Source organism: Ascaphus truei, chromosome 5 (genome assembly GCF_040206685.1).
Source record: "Ascaphus truei isolate aAscTru1 chromosome 5, aAscTru1.hap1, whole genome shotgun sequence".
NCBI lineage: Eukaryota > Metazoa > Chordata > Amphibia > Anura > Ascaphidae > Ascaphus > Ascaphus truei.
The window spans coordinates 124,091,697-124,113,245 of NC_134487.1; the positions used below are offsets into that span (position 1 = coordinate 124,091,697).

At 46.3% G+C, this 21,549-nt stretch overlaps 1 protein-coding gene across 2 annotated transcripts in view; it reads right to left on the bottom strand.

Annotated features, from left to right (window-relative positions):
* Window positions 1–13,574: 13,574 nt before the first annotated feature.
* The window catches only part of TDG (thymine DNA glycosylase), a 46,961-nt gene continuing 38,986 nt past the window's right edge, over window positions 13,575–21,549 (bottom strand). For both annotated transcript variants that reach the window (XM_075600594.1, XM_075600593.1), the window contains exons 9-10: window positions 21,104–21,232; window positions 13,575–16,889 (exon numbers count right to left, since the gene is read on the bottom strand). In XM_075600594.1, coding sequence (XP_075456709.1) covers window positions 16,750–16,889; window positions 21,104–21,232 — 269 coding nt within the window. In that variant the 3' untranslated portion in view covers window positions 13,575–16,749. The remainder of the gene's footprint in view (window positions 16,890–21,103; window positions 21,233–21,549) is intronic.

Genomic DNA, 21,549 nt, shown 5'->3' on the forward strand with positions numbered 1-21,549 from the left:
CAGCGCACCCACCACGTCTTCCATCTTGTTTGCAGAGGATGAAAAAAACTTTTTTTTTTTTTTTTTTTCAAAGTTCTTCAACCCGCAGACCCCCTAGTGTTCTGCCCGCATTCTCCACCATATGTGACAAACGGCTTACTCCGGGGCTCCGTCGTTTGTCCGGGACTGTTTAGAACACGGTCTTTTAGGGTAGGTTAAATGATGAGGCGTCACGTACTGTTCCTTTAAACAGGCTATGCCTGGTTTATTCAGTCCCAGGCACTGAGACTGCCACAGTGCATACAACAGAAAACAGATCAAAACAAAAGCTGCTCACCTGAGCGATAACTTAACTTAGATATCCCTGACTCAGGGTTGGAAGTGGCTTTTCCACTTCCAACATCAAAACACGGTACTTTTGCAGTCTTACACAAATGAACAGAAAGATTGAACCTGTTTGGGGAAGAGGCTTCTCCCCTCTGTAGTTCAGCAGCCTTCCAGCCTCCTGGCTCTTGTGGGGAGACCAGAGCAAACAGGAAATCAGTCTTTCATACCTGATTCCTAATTAGCATGACAGGTGACAGAAATCAGGCAGCAGACAAACTCTGGTCTGGATCTCTCATCCCTCAGTTCCAGCGCTTGCCAAACTGTGGGATGGAGTGTATGTATTATAAGGCTGCACTCCCAGGCCAAACAGGATAGAAACTGTCTAGTATCCTGGGAGCCCTATATACGGAATTTATTACCATCCCCTGGTTTCTGTCACAATATATATATATATATGTAGCCCTTTTTGTGAACCGGCTGACCCACCCAATCCCACATTGGCCCCTCGGTGTCTAACCGGTCCCTTTCCCTGCAACACACCTGCTCTAAAGGACTACTGGTACTGCATAACCTGTGTGGCTCCAGGAGATCTGAGCCTCCGCTAGCTGGGAGCCTGGGGAAAAACCCTTACCCTTACTTGGTGCAGCGCCTCCACTTACCCAGGATCCCCCGTGAGGAAAGATAGCCCTGAGTAAGAAATACAATAACACACAGATACGATAACCAATAACTAACTCTTTACTTAACACACATATAACACAACCATAACCAGATGCTCTACCCGCATCACATCAACCCAATGTCTGGTGTACCCCAACCAAGTGTCCTGTGATCACCCCACACCCAATGTCTCGTAACTCCTACGGAGGTCGTGGGTGACTGCGCAGTCACTATATTAAGCTAGGGCCCAGTTGGTGCACTTAGAATATGGAAGATACCTTCCGAGCACTCCGATGCTCGGGACCGCAACTTTCTTCTCAAAGGGTCAGACGTCCGTCTGATCCTATTCCAGGTACTCTGCCGGTGGACCCCAACGAGGGTCCCACCGCTCAACGGGAACTGCAACCGGACCACGGCAACACCAACCGCGTGGGAACAGCAACCGCCGATATCCCTATCACTAACCACTGCTAGAGCGACAGCAACCCTAACCTAGGGCCTGTCCCTGAAGAACCGCAACCTGGGATGGCTTGGGGAAAACTCCTAGGGCCTGTGGACAATAACCGCCCCCCTTCCCCTAGCTACCCAGTCTCAACTGTATCTGCTAATCCTAGCAGCCTAACACACCTGCAGCCAACATTCAGCTTACACTGTCAGCCTGCAGGGATTCACACCGTGCACACACCCTCCACGCACTGCGCACAGCACATGCAGCGACACACACCCAGACAGCTGCAATCACACACAGCCACCTGGATCCCGCAGCAATTCCACTGCTTGCACACTGTGCCTCTTTGACAGTGCCCACAGCACTCTCCGCTGTGGCACTACCAAACCAGCACTTCCCACACTCAAGGGTCACCTCCCTAGCTAAGGCGTCCCTCCTCAGTCTAAGGCGTCCCTCTTCAGTTACCCCCTACCCTTACCCGGGAATTGGGGCCTGCCTGGGGATCTAGGGAGAACCCTTACCTGATGCAGGAGCCACGAGCTCCCTGCACCCTTCCTACTCCTTCCTCTGCTCTGCCCTGACTGCTGTTGCAAAGCCCGGGAAATGTATCTCTTTTCCCGGGCTGAGCTTCCTTCAGCCCTATTGGCCACTAGGGAGCACCTGACCTCTGCCTCCCTAAGCCTCCTGGGAATTGTAGTTCCCAGGGGCTGCCTAATGCATTGGGGCCGCGTGCGCGCTTCCCTTGCGCATGCGCGAACCCCTAATGGCCGCCTCACTCTCTACTGCCTTCCCTACTCTCGCGCGACCTCTCCCTATCCCTGGAGTCCCATCGCGCGCTTCCGCCCAACTGCGCATGCGCGAACTAACGCGCAATGGCGGCGCCCTCTGCCTAAGCCGCCCAGCCGGTGGCAACGCGATCGCGGCCCTAGCGACGGCCCGATCGCGTCCCCGGCAACCGGCCTGCGCCGCAACAACTTGCGCTGCTCCCTGCTCTGGCCCCCACCCTCGCGGAGTGCCGGCGGGTCCGTCACAGCCTCCGGCGGCACCCGCTACCGCACAGCACTCGCGGAGGGGGGCCAGGGATTCAAATTTTACCTCGGGGCTACATTCTCCCCTTCGCAGAATCCCAACGCCCTCGCTTGGGTAGCAACCATGCAGTGGATTACACAATGAAAAATGCATAGTAAACCGTACATCATACATAAGCAATTTCCCATTTGTACCCAACATCATCCCCACATGGATACCCGAGGCCAGCTGAGTTTCAGAGTGGAGTGCCCCTAACAGACTGGGTGAGGGTATCCCACCTTGACTCCTGCGAGTCTTTTGGAGTTCAAAACTGGTCCCTTGCACCAACCCACCTCCCACCCGCAGAAAAAATAGTAAGGGGGCCTGGGTATTGACCCTTGCCGGATCCTCCGGTCTCGTCTCACGGGAGACAGGGAGGCTCAGTCTCTTTCCTCGATCCACCACATGGCGAACATAGCGCTCCATCGCGCACCTGGGAGAGGCCACAACTATCAGAGCGGTCTCAACAGAGTCTTTGTCCGCTCCAACAATCCCTTTAACGGTGACTTCGTCCGCGGACGGCACCACTTCTTCGGGTAGGCCCGTTTGGAGACTCCTCTCACAGGAGTATGGGTCGCTCCGGTCCGCTACACCGGATCCCTTGATGAGGTCGGATTCATTCCACGATCCGCAGAGATCTTCTGGGGGAGACACTTCCACCAGGACGCGATGACGGGGTGAGCCCATCGCCCGGGTGACCCTACCTCTGGAGTCACCAGGCTCCACGATCACCGGGGAGCTCACACCCGACACCCCTGGGGCAGTCAACTTACCCCTGTCGTTGTCGCCAGGTACTGATCCCAAGCCTGGGACCGCTGGTACCTCGTTGATAGGCCGGACTGGCCGTTGCAGGGCACACGGGCCCACATCATGGTCTGGATCAGTTGAGACGGTCGCTTCGGTGACCTCACTGGAGTGGTCCGCCGGCAGGCGCATCACCACGCTCGGTGGGTCGCTAGAATCATCACACATGGGCGGGGGTACAAGCATCTTACCCTGGCCTTCCGGAATCTGGGGTTCTGGTCTCGGTGGTTCCTGCTCGGGAACCGGGTCTGGAACCGACATCTGGGGTTCCGCCATCTGGAGCTCCGCCTTCAGCGGCTCCGCCTCAGCGTCTGGCAAGTTCACTTGGGCACACGGGCCCTCCACCACCTCCATCGCTGAAGTGGACAATTCAGGAGCGGCTTCACCCACCTCGGTAGCACCATCAGGCGCCTCTTCCTCCGCAGGTTCCGCCAGCAGAAGTTCCTGCTCCTCCATTTGCACGTCCCCTTTGAGAGGGTCTGCCACAGTGGTCTGGACACACGGGTCCCCGGCGGCCTCTGGTAGTAGAACAAACTGGGGACACGCATCACTTACTTCAGGAGAGAGGTCCGGCTCCTCCTCTTCTTCATCGGCTGGTTCCGCCGCCTGGGGCAGGATAGGCTGTAGGAACCAGGCCCCGCAACACTCACATTGAGGCCCCCACTCCAGTGCCTCCCTAGGACAGTCACAATTTGGCATAAAACACTGGATACCCAGTTCTCCATCCAACTCAATGTCCTTGAAGTCGAGCGGTAACTGCGACAGGACCGCTCCCGAGGCACGGGCTTTTTGCAGGCAGGGACACGCTAGCACAACTTCATCTATTCCTGGCGCTCGCCAGGACACATACACATTGCGGTGTAACCCCTGGCAGTCTATTTCTTCCTCAGGGGAAGGACACCCCATTTCTACAACAGTGTCCCCTCCCACTGGCCGTTCGGTAGGCTGCGGCAGTTTGGGTTGCAGGGTTGGTACCCTGCAGTAGCCACATATACGTCCCCAAGCCAATTTACAAAACGAGCAGTCACCTTGGTTACAAAAACAGTCTAGGTACCCCTCCTCGTTCGCATCTTCCAACCGCATTTTTACCATGCACGCCAAAACATTAAGGTCCATACTACCCCAGATACTCAATGTTTGTATTGTACATGGACACAACAAAAAGGATACGCTCCCAGCCTTGGTCTGCCAGGATCCATACGACGGCGAGCAATTTTCTCTGTGTCCAGTACTCTCTTACAGGGAGTGTTGCGAGCTCTGTACTAAGTCACTCACAGTGTGGGGGCGGGGCTCGGGTTTTCCCGCCAGTCCTGGATGACTGTTGGCAACATTTTCCCGCGCGGCCGGGAACTTAGCACGTGGCTTCCTCCGCCTTGAGGGCTTCCCCATGGCGGAACAAAAATAGGACACAAATTTAGAAAAACATGTACAGGGCACCCCAGGTCTGATACCTCTCAGCAGCGCCTCCAAATGTAGCCCTTTTTGTGAACCGGCTGACCCACCCAATCCCACATTGGCCCCTCGTGGTCTAACCGGTCCCTTTCCCTGCAACACACCTGCTCTAAAGGACTACTGGTACTGCATAACCTGTGTGGCTCCAGGAGATCTGAGCCTCCGCTAGCTGGGAGCCTGGGGAAAAACCCTTACCCTTACTTGGTGCAGCGCCTCCACTTACCCAGGATCCCCCGTGAGGAAAGATAGCCCTGAGTAAGAAATACAATAACACACAGATACGATAACCAATAACTAACTCTTTACTTAACACACATATAACACAACCATAACCAGATGCTCTACCCGCATCACATCAACCCAATGTCTGGTGTACCCCAACCAAGTGTCCTGTGATCACCCCACACCCAATGTCTCGTAACTCCTACGGAGGTCGTGGGTGACTGCGCAGTCACTATATTAAGCTAGGGCCCAGTTGGTGCACTTAGAATATGGAAGATACCTTCCGAGCACTCCGATGCTCGGGACCGCAACTTTCTTCTCAAAGGGTCAGACGTCCGTCTGATCCTATTCCAGGTACTCTGCCGGTGGACCCCAACGAGGGTCCCACCGCTCAACGGGAACTGCAACCGGACCACGGCAACACCAACCGCGTGGGAACAGCAACCGCCGATATCCCTATCACTAACCACTGCTAGAGCGACAGCAACCCTAACCTAGGGCCTGTCCCTGAAGAACCGCAACCTGGGATGGCTTGGGGAAAACTCCTAGGGCCTGTGGACAATAACCGCCCCCCTTCCCCTAGCTACCCAGTCTCAACTGTATCTGCTAATCCTAGCAGCCTAACACACCTGCAGCCAACATTCAGCTTACACTGTCAGCCTGCAGGGATTCACACCGTGCACACACCCTCCACGCACTGCGCACAGCACATGCAGCGACACACACCCAGACAGCTGCAATCACACACAGCCACCTGGATCCCGCAGCAATTCCACTGCTTGCACACTGTGCCTCTTTGACAGTGCCCACAGCACTCTCCGCTGTGGCACTACCAAACCAGCACTTCCCACACTCAAGGGTCACCTCCCTAGCTAAGGCGTCCCTCCTCAGTCTAAGGCGTCCCTCTTCAGTTACCCCCTACCCTTACCCGGGAATTGGGGCCTGCCTGGGGATCTAGGGAGAACCCTTACCTGATGCAGGAGCCACGAGCTCCCTGCACCCTTCCTACTCCTTCCTCTGCTCTGCCCTGACTGCTGTTGCAAAGCCCGGGAAATGTATCTCTTTTCCCGGGCTGAGCTTCCTTCAGCCCTATTGGCCACTAGGGAGCACCTGACCTCTGCCTCCCTAAGCCTCCTGGGAATTGTAGTTCCCAGGGGCTGCCTAATGCATTGGGGCCGCGTGCGCGCTTCCCTTGCGCATGCGCGAACCCCTAATGGCCGCCTCACTCTCTACTGCCTTCCCTACTCTCGCGCGACCTCTCCCTATCCCTGGAGTCCCATCGCGCGCTTCCGCCCAACTGCGCATGCGCGAACTAACGCGCAATGGCGGCGCCCTCTGCCTAAGCCGCCCAGCCGGTGGCAACGCGATCGCGGCCCTAGCGACGGCCCGATCGCGTCCCCGGCAACCGGCCTGCGCCGCAACAACTCGCGCTGCTCCCTGCTCTGGCCCCCACCCTCGCGGAGTGCCGGCGGGTCCGTCACAGCCTCCGGCGGCACCCGCTACCGCACAGCACTCGCGGAGGGGGGCCAGGGATTCAAATTTTACCTCGGGGCTACATATATATATACACATACATGTAGAGGTATCAGTACCGTGTTAGCCGAGCTTCAATAATCAAAAAATAAATAGATGATACCGTTCTGTGGCTAACGAAATGCTTTTATTTGTGCGAGCTTTCGAGATACACTGATCTCTTCTTCCGGCGATGTTACAATGAATGAAGCAAGGATAACTTAAAAACAATGTCTCTTGGAATGTTATCTGTGCTTGTCCTTCCCCCGGTGTGGATCCCCTTTGACACCTCTAGCCATAAAACACATCCACACCGGGGGAAGGACAAGCACAGATAACATTCCAAGAGACACTGTTTTTAAGTTATCCTTGCTTCATTCATTGTAACATCGCTGGAAGAAGAGATCAGTGTATCTCGAAAGCTCGCACAAATAAAAGCATTTTGATAGCCACAGAACGGTATCATCTATTTATTTTTTGATTATATATATATATATATATATATATATATATATATATAGACATGCAGATGAGCATACAGCTATATTTGCATATATATATATATATATATATATATACATATACATACATACATACACAGTGTTCGACAAATCACCCAAAAATCTACTCGCCCAACCAAAAAAATCTACTCGCCACCTAGTCCCGCACCCAACCCCGCCCCCAACCCTAGTCCCGCCCCCAACCCGCTTTAAAATAAAATATATAAATAAAATACATTTAATAAATTCCTAGTCAGAACAACATTCATTTTTGACATAAATGTATTTATTGTATTACATTATACTACAATTAGGCCTTGTTACGTGTGTGTGCGTAAATTTCAGATCTTGAAATAAAAGCCAGATGTGAATGACTAGTTTCCTGACCCCCTTAACCAGTGTCTGGACGTCCCCGCTTCACAATATCTAAAGCAGTAATCCCGCCTGGGATCTTACCTGATCCGCAGTCCCTCAATGTCCAGGTACCTCATTCCCGCAATGTTATACATTGGAGGGGATGTGTTCCCTACCTGTCTTCTGGGTTAGGGGGGATTCCGATATCTTCCGTGTGAAGCTTGAGTCAGATCTGGAAGACAGCAGTATAGGTTATTTCGGTGTAGTATAGGGCAAGTAAGATATATAGGGTAAATAAGAGATCCAGAGTGTGGGGGGGTTAGAGAGAGAGAGGGAGAGAGTGGGGGGGAGAGAGAGAGAGAGTGTGTGTGTGTGGGGTTGAGAGAGAGAGAGTGTGTGTGTGGGGTTGAGAGAGAGAGAGTGTGTGGGGGGGGAGAGGGAGTGTGTGGGGGGGAGAGATAGAGTGTGGGGGGGAGAGAGGGTGTGGGGGGGAGAGAGAGGGTGTGGGGGGGAGAGAGAGGGTGTGGGGGGGAGAGAGAGGGTGTGGGGGGGTGAGAGAGGGTGTGGGGGGGTGAGAGAGGGTGTGGGGGGGTGAGAGAGGGTGTGGGGGGGAGAGAGAGGGTGTGGGGGGGAGAGAGAGGGTGTGGGGGGGAGAGAGAGGGTGTGGGGGGGAGAGAGGGTGTGGGGGAGAGAGGGTGTGGGGGAAAGAGAGAGTGTGGGGGGAGAGACAGAGGGGAGAAACGGTGGGTGACACACACAGAGAGGGTGACTGACTGACGGGGGGGGGGGTGACTGACGGGGGGGGGTGACTGATTGGGGGGGTGGTGACTGATTGGGGGGGTGGTGACTGATTGGGGGGGTGGTGACTGATTGGGGGGGTGGTGACTGATTGGGGGGGTACCTCTGGTGTCACACACATACACATGCTCCCATACACACATACACTTGCTCCCATACACATGCTCCCATACACATACACACATACACTTGCTCCCATACACATACACACATACACTTGCTCCCATACACATGCTCCCATACACATACACACATACACTTGCTCCCATACACATACACACATACACTTGCTCCCATACACATACACACATACACTTGCTCCCATACACATGCTCCCATACACATACACACATACACTTGCTCCCATACACATACACACATACACATGCTCCCATACACATACACTTGCTCCCATACACATACACACATACACTTGCTCCCATACACATACACACATACACATGCTCCCATACACATACACTTGCTCCCATACACATACACACATACACATGCTCCCATACACATACACTTGCTCCCATACACATACACACTTGCTCCCATACACATACACTTGCTCCCATACACATACACTTGCTCCCATACACATACACATACACTTGCTCCCATACACATACACATGCTCCCATACACATACACATGCTCCCATACACATACACACATACACACGCTCCCATACACATACACTTGCTCCCATACACTTGCTCCCATACACATGCTCCCATACACATACACTTGCTCCCATACACATACACACATACACACATACACTTGCTCCCATACACTTGCTCACACACACACACGGGGGGGGGAAGGAAAGCCGCGACCAGCACCACCACCACGCTCCGTCAGCCCCGCAGTGGCCGCCACTACCCTGCTCCCCTCGCCGGCATGTCTTCACAGTGCGCGGCCAAGCAGCTTTGCAGACTGCTTCTTCCCCCCAGCCCGCGGCGGCATGAAGCTAGCTGGCGGGGAGGCGGTAGGGTAGGTGGGAGTCACGTGGTGAGGGCCGAGCCCCCACGCACGCCAACCGGGCTGCCAGCAGTGGGGACCTCCCGCCCCGGGCAGCGATCGGTGGATCGAGGGGGAAGGGGACAGGAGCAGGGGACAGGAGGAGGGGAAGGGGACAGGAGGAGGGGAAGGGGACAGGAGCAGGGGACAGGAGGAGGGGAAGGGGACAGGAGCAGGGGAAGGGGACAGGAGCAGGGGACGGGGACAGGAGGAGGGGACAGGAGAGCTGCCGCAGTGGGGAGTAGGGAGCCATGTAGGGACCAGGGGGATCGCAGGGAAGGAGCAGAGGGGCCGCAGCATGGCGAGTACTTACTCTTGATGTCCGGGCAGAAAGAATGGCCGCTCGTTGGGGGCGGGCTCATATAGAGCCTGGCCGCGTGCCCACAAAGCCTGGGAGCGCGCGCCAAACAGCAGTCAGGTAGGGAGTTTTTTTTTTTTTTTAAGCGCGAGCAGGGAAATTTCAGCGCGAACGGGGGAAATTTAAAAAAAAAACACGTGTGCTGCTTGGGCCAATGTTTACTCGCCTGGGGGTTAAATCCACCCGCCCCGGGCGAGTAAATGTATAGGATTGTCGAACACTGTACATACATATTAAAACATAGAAAATATTTTAAAAGAAACACTTTATAGATCAAAAATCTCTTACTAGACATCAGAATATAAAAGTTATAAATGTTACAGATCATGTCATATGCCTATAATGTGAAAACATGTAATTAGAATAACACATGGACACTATAAAAACAGATAAAACATATAGTCAATCTAAGAAAATGTAGACAATTTTAAGTAAAGGAACCACAGAAAAAAAAGGGACATAACTCATTCTCCTATGAATGCACAGATGCTGATATCCACATTAAAGCCCTTTGGAGCTAACGTTTCTATTTTATGGATCCAGGTCTCTTTTTAGCTAGATCTGTGGTACGATTTCCACTTCTCCAATCCATTGTGACATATTAGATACCCTTGAATTTTCTCACTGGCATTGTGAGTGCAGGCTTTGCATGATAGGCATCCAAAGAAGCCTTTTGGTTTGCTGAGCCAATTGTTAGTAGTGTTGTACCGGGTCCTGAGGATTGCCGGGTATCAGGGGAAATTTGCAGGCCAGGTACCCAGCTGGATAGCTTCGACTTACCTGCAGCCGGCGACATTATGGGAGCAGTGGCAGACATCCTGGTGGTAGCAGAGGACATCCTTGTTGAGCCGGTGGGAGCAGTGGAACACATCCTGTCACAGCTGATGCCGGTGGGAGCCGGGGGAACATGTGACCGGAGCAGGAGCATTACTATTGGACAGCCGGGAAGGAGCTGGCTGTCCAATAGTAACACTCCTGCTCCGGTCACGTTCCCCGGCTCCCGCCGGCATCAGCTGTGATGTGTTCCGCTGCTCCCACCGGCTCAACTAGGACGTCCTCTGCTATCGCCACCTCCAGGATGTCTGCCGCTGCTCCCACAATGTCACCGTGGTCCACCTCACCCTCCACAGCGGTCCATCTCACTCTCCGTCGCCGACTGCAGGTATGTAAGTGTTCTGCTGCTCTGCTCCTGCCGTTCTCCACGAGGAGGACCGAGGGAGCGGAGCAGAGCAGAAAGGAAATTACCTGGGACCGGGTCCGGGTAATTTCCGAGTACTCAGTACATCACTAATTGTTAGCATTAGAGCTCTTAATGGATCTAAAGATGCTGGGTACCAGTTTACTCTTTAAAGCAAGACAATTTGGTCATCTTAACAATGCTTCTTTCATGTTGTCCTTTGTCAGTCACTACCATACGGTTTCATATACATATCCTCTCGACCAGCATCAGGATACGGGTTCCTTGATATGCACATCCGATTCAAATGGGGTAATTTAATTTACTTAGGAGACATGGAACTTGTTTCGTTGTTTACAGACACACACACGAAATCTATATAAAGACATTTTGGTATCTTGAAAACCAGAACTGTATGTATATCTTTATATAGAACCAAACGTGTACTCGGAACTTCACAAAAAATACAGTAGAGGGAATTATAATAATACAAGAAGTGCAGAAAAAAACAGAAAAGTAAAGGCAATTCCTGTCCCGGAGAGCTTACAATCTAAATGGAATGCTGGGAGACTTACAGAGACAGCAGATGAGGGAATAAGTGCAGTAGATGGCAGTGCTTGGCCACAATTCTTGGTAGGAGTTACGGAGTGTGGGATAGTAGCCATAAGTCCAAGCTATTGTGATGCTTCTTTTGCTATGTGAGTTTTAAGGTTGGTCAGTAGTAAATGTGATGAGTTAATACCATTAGCGGGGAAAGAGGTGGCATAGAGGTGTTGGTGAGAGCAGATGTGTATATGGCTGGGTCCAGGATTAGGAGAGATATCCCCAGAAGCAAGGAGTAGAGAAAAAGGAGGTGATTAGAGGATTTGTGGGGGATGCTTTTTATTGGGGGGTATAGAAGTTCTTGGGAAAGAGGTGTATAAATAGTGGTGCCGTGTATTGGCACATGCATAGAGGTGGGGGGGGGGGGGGAGGGATAGCTATGAAGAAATTTGGATAGGAGGGGAGTGGGAAAGTTGGTGAGAAGAGAAAAGTTTACAAAAGGAGTGAAAAAACAGCAAATAGGGAAGGTCATAATGAGAGGCAGGAGGAGTTCCCAGGTATTGGAGGATAAGAGTAGGAGTTGAAAGAAAATGTGTGTAAATCAGACCTGGCAGGGCAGTGTAGCACTGAAGATTAAGCAGCAGCTTAGATACGGTCTATCGATGTGTACAAATTGTTAGAGCATTTAGAAAGTCAAGTTTCACAGTTGCAGGTTTGTTGATGAAGGGCAGAGTCCAGTTCTTCTTGTAGTGTTCACCTCCAATTCTAACTCCAATATTATTTCCACGACACTATATGCAACACTTAAGATCTAACAGCCATATGGCACAGCCAAGATAGCCTGACTTAATTACTCTAAACAGATTCACGTGACTAATAATTAAGGGAGGGGTTTGCCTATTCTAGACAAACATACAAAGGAGTTGTTAATTATATAAGTTCTGTTGCAATGGAGGTTAAATTGATAGAATTCTACTCAGACAGGTTGCAGGTAAACTATGCAAACTGTGCAAAACAATGCAGAATTGGTATAATGCACACTAGGTAGACATGTAGTTTTAAAATAATGTCTTAAATTTCATATTCTGTATGTTTTCATTAAAGCCTGGATTTGAAGGTGGGTGACATCTACCAGGGTCCAGCTCCATTTGGGTAAATAATCCTTTCAAGCAAAACCATCTAGTCCCTTGTGGATAATGCTTACACCCTGCATTGTGCAAGTGAAATATTCCTGTATCTAATTATCTGTATGTGAATTATGCCCCTACCTCGCCATATGCAAGTGTTTGCTTTCAACAGATCAGTTACCAATTTCCTAATGTCCAAGTTGAATAATCGATTTGGAATCTTGGTCGTTCAAAAACCGGTTTTAGAACTCGTGCTGTTACCAACTAAGTTTTTTGGGGGGGGGGGGCAAATGACCTCTACTATAAAAAAAATTACTTTAGTGTTGTTTTAAAAGATTTTATATCATAAATCCACATGAAAAAGTTGATTTTCCAATCAGTGAGCCATTCATGTATTATTCACCACACATTTCTAAAGCGAATGTCACAGCAGTGGCTCTATTGCATTGCATGTGCAGGTCAGCCATTTGTATCGGCACCTATCTCGGCTACAAGATCTGTGTATAACCCTATCTTCTTTCTTAGTATGGGTTGCAAACACACCCCAATGTCTTTTAAGTTAGCTCATAAAAGTTATGAGGGAATTTAGAATGATATTGAAGGCAACTTATTTAGCATAGAGTTGATAGAAATAATAAACTTAGCCATGGAATTCATTTGAGGCTAAATATATTTTGTTTGCAACTGGAGTAGAGATGAATAGCAAAGTTCTGTTAGCCACTGGTCCCGGAAAAGTGCAGATTTGTTGTAGGTTGATACCTTTTAATCAACATGATAGTTCTTCATAGATTAAATTATAATTGTACAGAGATTTCAAAACATCATGGGTACTATAGTCACTTGAAGAAACCGGATGTTTCAAAAGCTCTGTACACTATAATCTCCTCCCTAAAAGTCCTGTAAAGTACAGTTTCTCCATTTAAATTATACATGCAAGCCTAAAATCCAGGATCACAGATTTATTTCTACGAATTGTTGTTTTTTGTTTTATAGTTTGCGGGTACAAACACGTCTTCCCTTTTTACCTCGCAGAAGCCATAAATATATATTTCAGATGTTTTTTGCGGAAAAGGAACAAACAGAATTACTACGATGAGTAATGAGGAGTTTTTCTTTTTTTTTATTTTATTGTGGAAAAAAAAAATCAGACTGGTAAAAAGTTGACAATCTTTTCACAATTGTGTTAATGACAAATAAAACAGTACAAATGTTTAAGTTACTGTTGAATCAGGTTTTACATTTTAATGCCTCGGAGCTGGACAGTAGGCTCCATTTACAAGTATCTTTGCAAAGGGCTAAATCATAGTATTTTGTTTTTCAACTAAAAATGGACAGATTTCAGCAAGACTTTGAAGTAAGGCCCTTCACAAGTACATGCCGGAAATCAGCCGTGTAAACGAGATACATGATACAGTACTTCCAGTTAAACACGCACATCATGTCCAAATTACTCATGCCCAATACATTTATTTTTTTCTTACTGGGACTATAATTTTGGATCAAGATGTAGCATTAAAGGGTGAGAAAATGGGGAAGAACATATTAATATGAATGCAGACTTTCATTCATTCGGAAATGTATGATCTTTAGAAGCATGATTGCTATATTATGTAGAATGTTGTTCTTTGCATATAGAAAAGACAACAGCATATCAGCCTCTCTAAACTCAATTTTATTTACGTGCCCACCATTACACACACCAATTACAATATATGCCAACCAATCCTTAAGAGGAACAGAGCTAATTGTGTATAAAAAGCCATGTTTTATATCACCACTACATCTAGCCATGATTCTCAAAGCTAAGACTTTCGTGCCGAATTAAAAAAAAAAAAAAAATTTAAAAAGTTAAATGTTAAGGATACATTTTCTGAACTGAAATTGTTTCACTTTGGTGCAACTTTATATATATATACATACTATATTTATAAGTTTGTTATTCCGTTTGATTCTTTGTATGTCCGAAGCATCGAAATCTCACAAACGGCACAACGTAGCACAACTAAACTTTTACTGGACATTGTGCTGCGGATTTGTAAGTCAACGCAACTATTTTGAATTTTGAGCTTCCAATATGACTCGCCTCCCAAATTATGGACATTCTAAGTTTCCATCGGGTGTCCTGCAAAAATGTTAGAGCAGTAGCGGGGTGGGGCGTGGCTACTATGGAAGGGGGCGTGTCCTTGGCTGGATTGGGGCTGTCTGTGTGTGTGATGTGTGGGGGAGATGTGCCAGCAGGGGGAGGTGCGGGGGGAAAGCTGTGCCAGATAGCGGGGGTAGATGTAACAGCAGGGGCGGGGGGGGGGGGCAGGGAGATGTGCGGTAGCGAGGGGAGATGTGCCGGAAGCGGGGGGGAGATGTGCCAGCAGCAAGGGGGAGATGTGCCAGCAGCAGGGGGGGGGGGGGAGATGTGCCGGCAGCGAGGGGAGATGCGGCAGCAGCGCGGGGAGATGTGCCGGCGGCCCAGGTACAAAAGCTAGTGTATATATATATATATATATATATATGTATATATATATATATATATATATATATATATATATATATATATATATATATATCTATCCGAGACTGCATTTTTAAATATATAACATGCAGGTATAAAATATACCAATACTGATCAGAGGTATAATGGTCTTGTCTACTGAAAGTCTTTTTTTGTGTGTTTGTTTTTAAATAAAGAAAAAAAATATATCAAAAGCACACCCGGAAATTAGTCTGACATAACAACCCAATCAAAAATAAATCTACAGTACAAGATAACAGAGTAAGACCTTGAACCAATCTTACATCAAGGGGCATTCTTCTGTTACAATAAGATATGCAAAATGATAACCCTGAAAGACAAATTAGTAACGCATCCCTATCTGCTCTCACAATGAACAATGCCATAAGCAATGACATACTCTCATTGGCTAAACATTAAGGAATTACACGGATAGCAATAATGTGGAATGATCCATCTTTGCTATTTTGAAGGAGCGTAAGTGGAAAGAATTATTTGCATAACTAGTCTCAAATAATTAGTAACCACCGCAAAACAAAAGAATATAATGGGTTTAATGGATCAAATCAAATAATGGATTCCTTTATTAGGACTTTGGGAAGACACCAAGCGTTGTTAAAGCGACTTTGCCAAAGATTGCAAGTGGCCTGGCTAGGAACTGAACCAGAAGTTGGTGTTATTCAAGTAATCACTATACCATACCTCCTCGTACCCTCTCAATTATGACCTAATCTTGTTACAGTGGGGTGCCTTTTGAGAAATATTTTTGCATGCTAAAAAAAAAAAAAAAAACACCCCTCGGCAATCTTCATTTGTTTTTGTTTTTTGTTCTTCCCCATTTCTCTTGAAACTCCTCAGCACCACACCCCTCACACACACTCATACACACTCACTGCAATTATCCAACACAGTGCAAGTTTAAAATTAAAGAATAAATAAAAACTTCCTCGACACTGGGGGAAAAAAGGCATACTGACATTTGTTTTAAATTATGAAGATACATAGTATGCATATACTTCAAGTACATAAAAACCATATTGTAGGATCATCAAACAAAAGTATACATAACTTCTTACTAGCTTATTGCAGCTATTTCTCTCATTATATGCAATCACTCCCCATGCATGCATCTTTCTTTTGCATGTGGAGAGGGTGGCATGTAGATCGTGTTCATCAATTAGCAACATGCTAGATATTAATGTGGACAAACTATCCTCAGCAGTTGTCCCTGAATGATTACAAAGACAGATATGTTAGCCATATGGTCCCGTGTGATGATCATATCACATGCAGAAAAATGTATTTTGTGTTCTACAAACAGCTTACAAAAACATTATTTTAAGCAGGAGACATCACAAAAACCAATTCGACTTAACTGTATGGTTTGCAGCTCATTGGATTTTAGCAATTGTGTTGTAAACCAACAGAGTTGGTTTTCAAGTAGCAATCAAATTTAACAAGGCCAGTAGAATGCAACAATGATGTCCAAAGATTATAGCACCTGATTAAAAATCTATCCGTACAAAGGCTATTGCAGTTGGAATTACAGGTAACATTAAACTCCCCAAATAAACATCATTATTCAAGATGTGGGACATGCAGTTTGTGAACAACTGCATTATACAGTTGAAGTTAAATACAAAACAGATGTACAAAAAAGTCTACTCTAGTTAATGTTTTTAAAAAGTTCAAATATTTCATTAAAACTACCTAATTTAAGGTCATATCTACCACTACTGTTTTCACTATAATAAAAATAAGAGGTAAAATTAAGAAAAAATAAAAAAAAATAAAAGCTTCAGTTACTGTAGTTAACCGAGGTACAATTCCTTGTGACTGCATTAAAACTGCAGCGTGTTTGCATAGCTTTGAATGCAGACTCGTCTCAGGCACTGCTCCCTTCTTGCTGTTGACCTTCACAGTGGTTGAAAGTGGACATCTGCTCAGTAAAGGGCTGTGGCATCCATTGTCCGTTCTGACCTTGCCCAAAGATTGACCCTTCACTGAACTCTGGATTACTGGGTGCTATTAAAAAAAATGAAAAAAAATAAAGATATGAATTAAACTGACTCATATGTTGGATGCAGTTATTCGATTATCAATTGTTTACCACAATAACGGGAAAAAAGAAGAAAGAAAAACACCTTAAATCTGGTTTCTCTACACGGCAAAACAAACTGGCAGGCTGCATATGATATAGGTATTATTTAAGGATATACAATACCTCCGCTATTTTGTAGTCTTTCAATAAACCCTTTATTGTTGGCAAGAATCCTTAAAAGGTCTTAAAAACAAGGTGGTAATGTATCTATTGTGTTATATAATTTCTGGGGTTGCTTCTCCAATTCATTAGACTGCTCCGTGCAGTTTTTACTAGGGAAAATGGCCTATATTCACTAAACGTCAATAACTGAAAAAAAATATGTTGCTTTATCAGTGTTTGACACCAATTTTATTTATCAGAATATTCACTAAAGCCATTTCATCAGCGGTATAACAGTGATAAGGGGCTTTTTACCGCTGCAATGCCAGCTTTATTTTTTTTTAATGCATCTTATGCAAATGAGTAATTAAACACCAAACTACTTATTCATACGTGATTCACTAAACTCCGATGCCTACCGATATCGGACTAGCGCCAAAAAGTAATACCAATTTGTATCACCTAGTCTAGGTTGGCGTCAGACGTATTTTACCTATGTATATAATGATCACTACAGGCATGACTAGCTGGCCACTTGGACTACAATTGGCTTAATATTTACATATATTAATGTTACGCTTTTTGTAATTTATTCGTTTGTTATAAGATAAGCCCTTTTGGTGCCTAAAGTAATTACTTTGCAATGCATCGATAGCCTCAGGCATTAAATAATTTTATTTCTTAGGGTTTTGTAGGAAATCCTATTACAGAATTATATAGCAATATAACAGTTACATAGTAGATAAGGTTGAAAAAAAAAGAAGCGACATATACCCATTGAGTTCAACCTATTTTATATTTAGATGACAGATACTCATCCAAATATTTGCATTTACAGTATATTTATCCAGAGGAAGGCAAAAAACAAAACAAAAAATTAAACAGTGAACCATCATCCAATGATGTCTCATAAGGGAACAAATACATTCCTTCCGGACTCCAGTAATGGCAATTAGATTTCTCCCTGGGTCAACATCCTTCCCATGTTTACTTATTTGGTATATCACTGTATTTTATTTTTAAAAGTTTTTACCAGGATGTAATACATTGAGCGTTAGGCCGCGCTTATAGGGCCGGCGACGCGATGGTCAGGTGACGGTCGCTGGAAAATCAAATAGAGATGACTTCCAGCAATCACGACCAATCCGTTGCTCCGTCGCGTCGCGCTTTCTATAAGCGCACGCGACGGCGGCAATGCATTTGTTTTGCCGCAACGTCACGTCGCTGTCGCCGGCACTATAAGCGCAGCCTTACCACTCGTTTTCAAGTATGTCCTGGGCATAAAGTTAAGATGACAAATAATACATGGTTGGTTACAAATACAATTACATAAGTGAACAGGGTATACATTATATACAAGACATTGCATGCACAGTTAGAGATAATATATATTATAGGCGCATGTAACAGTTACAGGCTAGATTAAAATGTGAGACAGCCTTAGTTGTGAAAGAACTTAGACTGGTGGTGGCTGTGAGAGTCTCAGGTAGATTGTTCCAGTTTTGGGGTGCACAATAAGAGGAGGAGCGGCCGGATACTTTGTTGAGCCTTGGGACCATGAACAGCCTTTTGGAGTCAGATCTCAGATGATAAGTGCTGCATGTGGTAGGGGTGAGGAGCTTGTTCAGATAGATGGGTAGCTTGCCCAGAAAGTATTTGAAGGCAAGACATGAAAGATGAACTTTGTGCCTAGACTCAAGTGATGACCAATCTAGTTCTTTGATCATATCGCAGTGATGTATGTTGTAGTTGCATTGGAGAACAAAACGGCATATTGAATTGTAGAGGGTGGCAAGTTTGCCAAGGTGTGTTTGGGGTGCTGAGCCGTATACTTTGTCCCCATAGTCGATTATTGGCATTAGCATCTGCTGTGCGATACGCTTTCTGACCAGAAGACTTATGGAGGATTTGGACGTGTAAAGTACACCTAGTTTGGCATAGGTTTTGGATGTCAGGGTATCAATGAACATCCCGAATGATAAATGGGAGTCAAACCATATGCCCAATATTTAAAACTAGTAACAGGAGTTAGGGTGGTGTTAGCGTTGGTTCTGATCTGGAACTCAGTCATTGGAAGCTTTAAAAATGTAACCTTGGTCCCAAATACCATTGTTACAGACTTGTCAGTGTTTAAAAATAGTTTGTTTTGGTAAATCCAATTTTCAAGTCTCAAAAAGTCAGATTGAAGTATGTGTTCAAGGTCGGAGAGGCTATGGCTGGGTGCATGAACACATGTATGCAGATTGTGTCATCTGCATACATGTGTATTGAAGCGTCCTTACAAGCTGTGAGAAGATCATTGATGAACACTGAGAAGAGTAGTGGCCCGAGAACAGAGCTTTGCGGGACACCACAGGTGATATCCAGGGGGTTGGAGTTAGAGCCTGAGATGGACACATGTTGGGAATGAAACCAGTTTAAAGCATGCTTCACTATACCAGAGCACTGGAGTTTGTTAAGCAAGATAACATGATCAACAATACCAAACGCCTTTGCAAAATCTATGAATATTGCACCAGTGAGTTCTTCCCGTTCCATTCCACACTGGATTTCATTGCAAACTTTTAGCAGGGTAGATTTAGGAAAGCTTCTTCTCCTGCTCCGGTCACATGGTCCCCGCTCACAGTGCAGTATGGAGTCCTGCAGCTCCCGCGCGGGCTCCACACTGACGCTGATGCTGCCCCACCGCCCCTGCACCTCTGCTTACCTATTCAGATGTCGCCGCGGGCTTCCAGCAGGTAAGTAAGAGATACTTTTCAACTACCCTGACATTACCCAAATACCCGGCGCCGGGTCCACTTTCCAGCTGCCGGGTCCGGGTAATTTCCGGGTGGCTGAAAAGCCGCCGGGTAACAGTACATCACTACTGAAAATGTCAGGAAGGATGCCAGAGGATTGGATTCTGCTGGGATTTGAGGAGAGAATCCAGTCTAGTAAATTATACCTTTCCTTCTAAAAAGAAGATGTCCGACCTTTTTTCCCCAAGATATCCATTGTATCTGCCATCACAGTCTCCATGGGAAATGACTTCCCCAATGTTAACTGCCCTTACTCTAAAGAACTCTTTCCTTTGTTGCTGGTGAAATCTCCTTTCCTCCAACATTAAGGGATATTCCCGTGTTTGTACAGCCCTTGGGATGAACAGTTCTTTTGAAAGCGCCTTGTACTGACCCCAAATATATTTGTATAGTCATCATATTTCTAATTTAAACAAATCTAGTGTAGCTAGCCTCTCATCATATGTCAGACCTTCTACCCCCTTTATTAATAGGATGACTCTTCTGTGTTCTTTTTTTAGTACTATAATATTTTGTTTGTTGTTTTACATTGTGGCACCCAAAATAGCAATCCATATTTAAGGTGTGGTCACACTAAAGATTTATACAGTGGCAAAATTATGCTTTCTTCTCTTCCCTCCATACCCCTTTTAATGCAAGATAAGATCTTTGCCTTTGCAGCTACTGCCTGACATTGAGCACTATTGCCAAGCCTGCTCTCTACAAGCACGCCTAAATCGTTCTCCATAAACGATTAACCGAATTGTGTCCCATTTAATTTGTAATTAGTCTCTTTATTAATGCTTTCCAAATGCATAACATTACATTTATTTGTATTAAACCTTTACCTGTCCAAGTTTCCAGTTTATCCAAGTCCGTCTGTAGAGAAAGTACACCCTGCTCTAATTTTACTACCTTAGTAAAAAAAGTAATAAAAGGAGTTAAACAGTACCAAACCTTGAGATACTCCATTAACAACTTTAGCCCAACCTGAAAAGGTTCTCTTTAGGACAACTCTTGTCAATCCATCAGCCAGTTTTCCGTCCAGCTGCAAATATATTTACCTAGACCAATTTCCTTTATTTTGTACACCAACCTCGTGTGGAACCATATCAAAAGCCTTTGCAAAATCTAAGTAGACCCCATCAACTGCATTACCCTGGTCTAAATTCCTACTTGCCTCCTCAAAGAAACTAATAAGCTTGGTTTGGTATGACCTATCCTTAATAAATCCATGCTTACTATTGTTATATTGTTACCTGCAGCTTCAGAAGGGAAGTTTGATCCACTTTCTCCAGCAGATGTCTGTTCAGTTAAGTTTTCTCCAAAAGCAGTATCGTAACCAGGATCGTATTTCTCCTCTTTGACGGACATTCTCTTTGCATCCTCTGCAATAGGAAACAGCACAGAAACCTTAAGAACTAGTGGCGACTATTCAAGATTCAGCAGGGCAGAAGACCCCAAGATTCCAGTAAGCAGAGAAAAGTTACAAAGTCTCCCAACAGCCTAACTTTAACAAGGTGGCAGAAAGTACAGCAACTCAAATGTTGAGGTTTTCAAGATAAAAACAAAAAAACAGCAACCACACGTTAATCCATATTTACTAAGCGGTTCTACTCCATAAGGCACTTGGAATGGGTTAGAAGGTGTGTTCCAGGGCAGAATGTGCCTTACTGCTTAGTAACATTTATTATGTAAAGTCCCT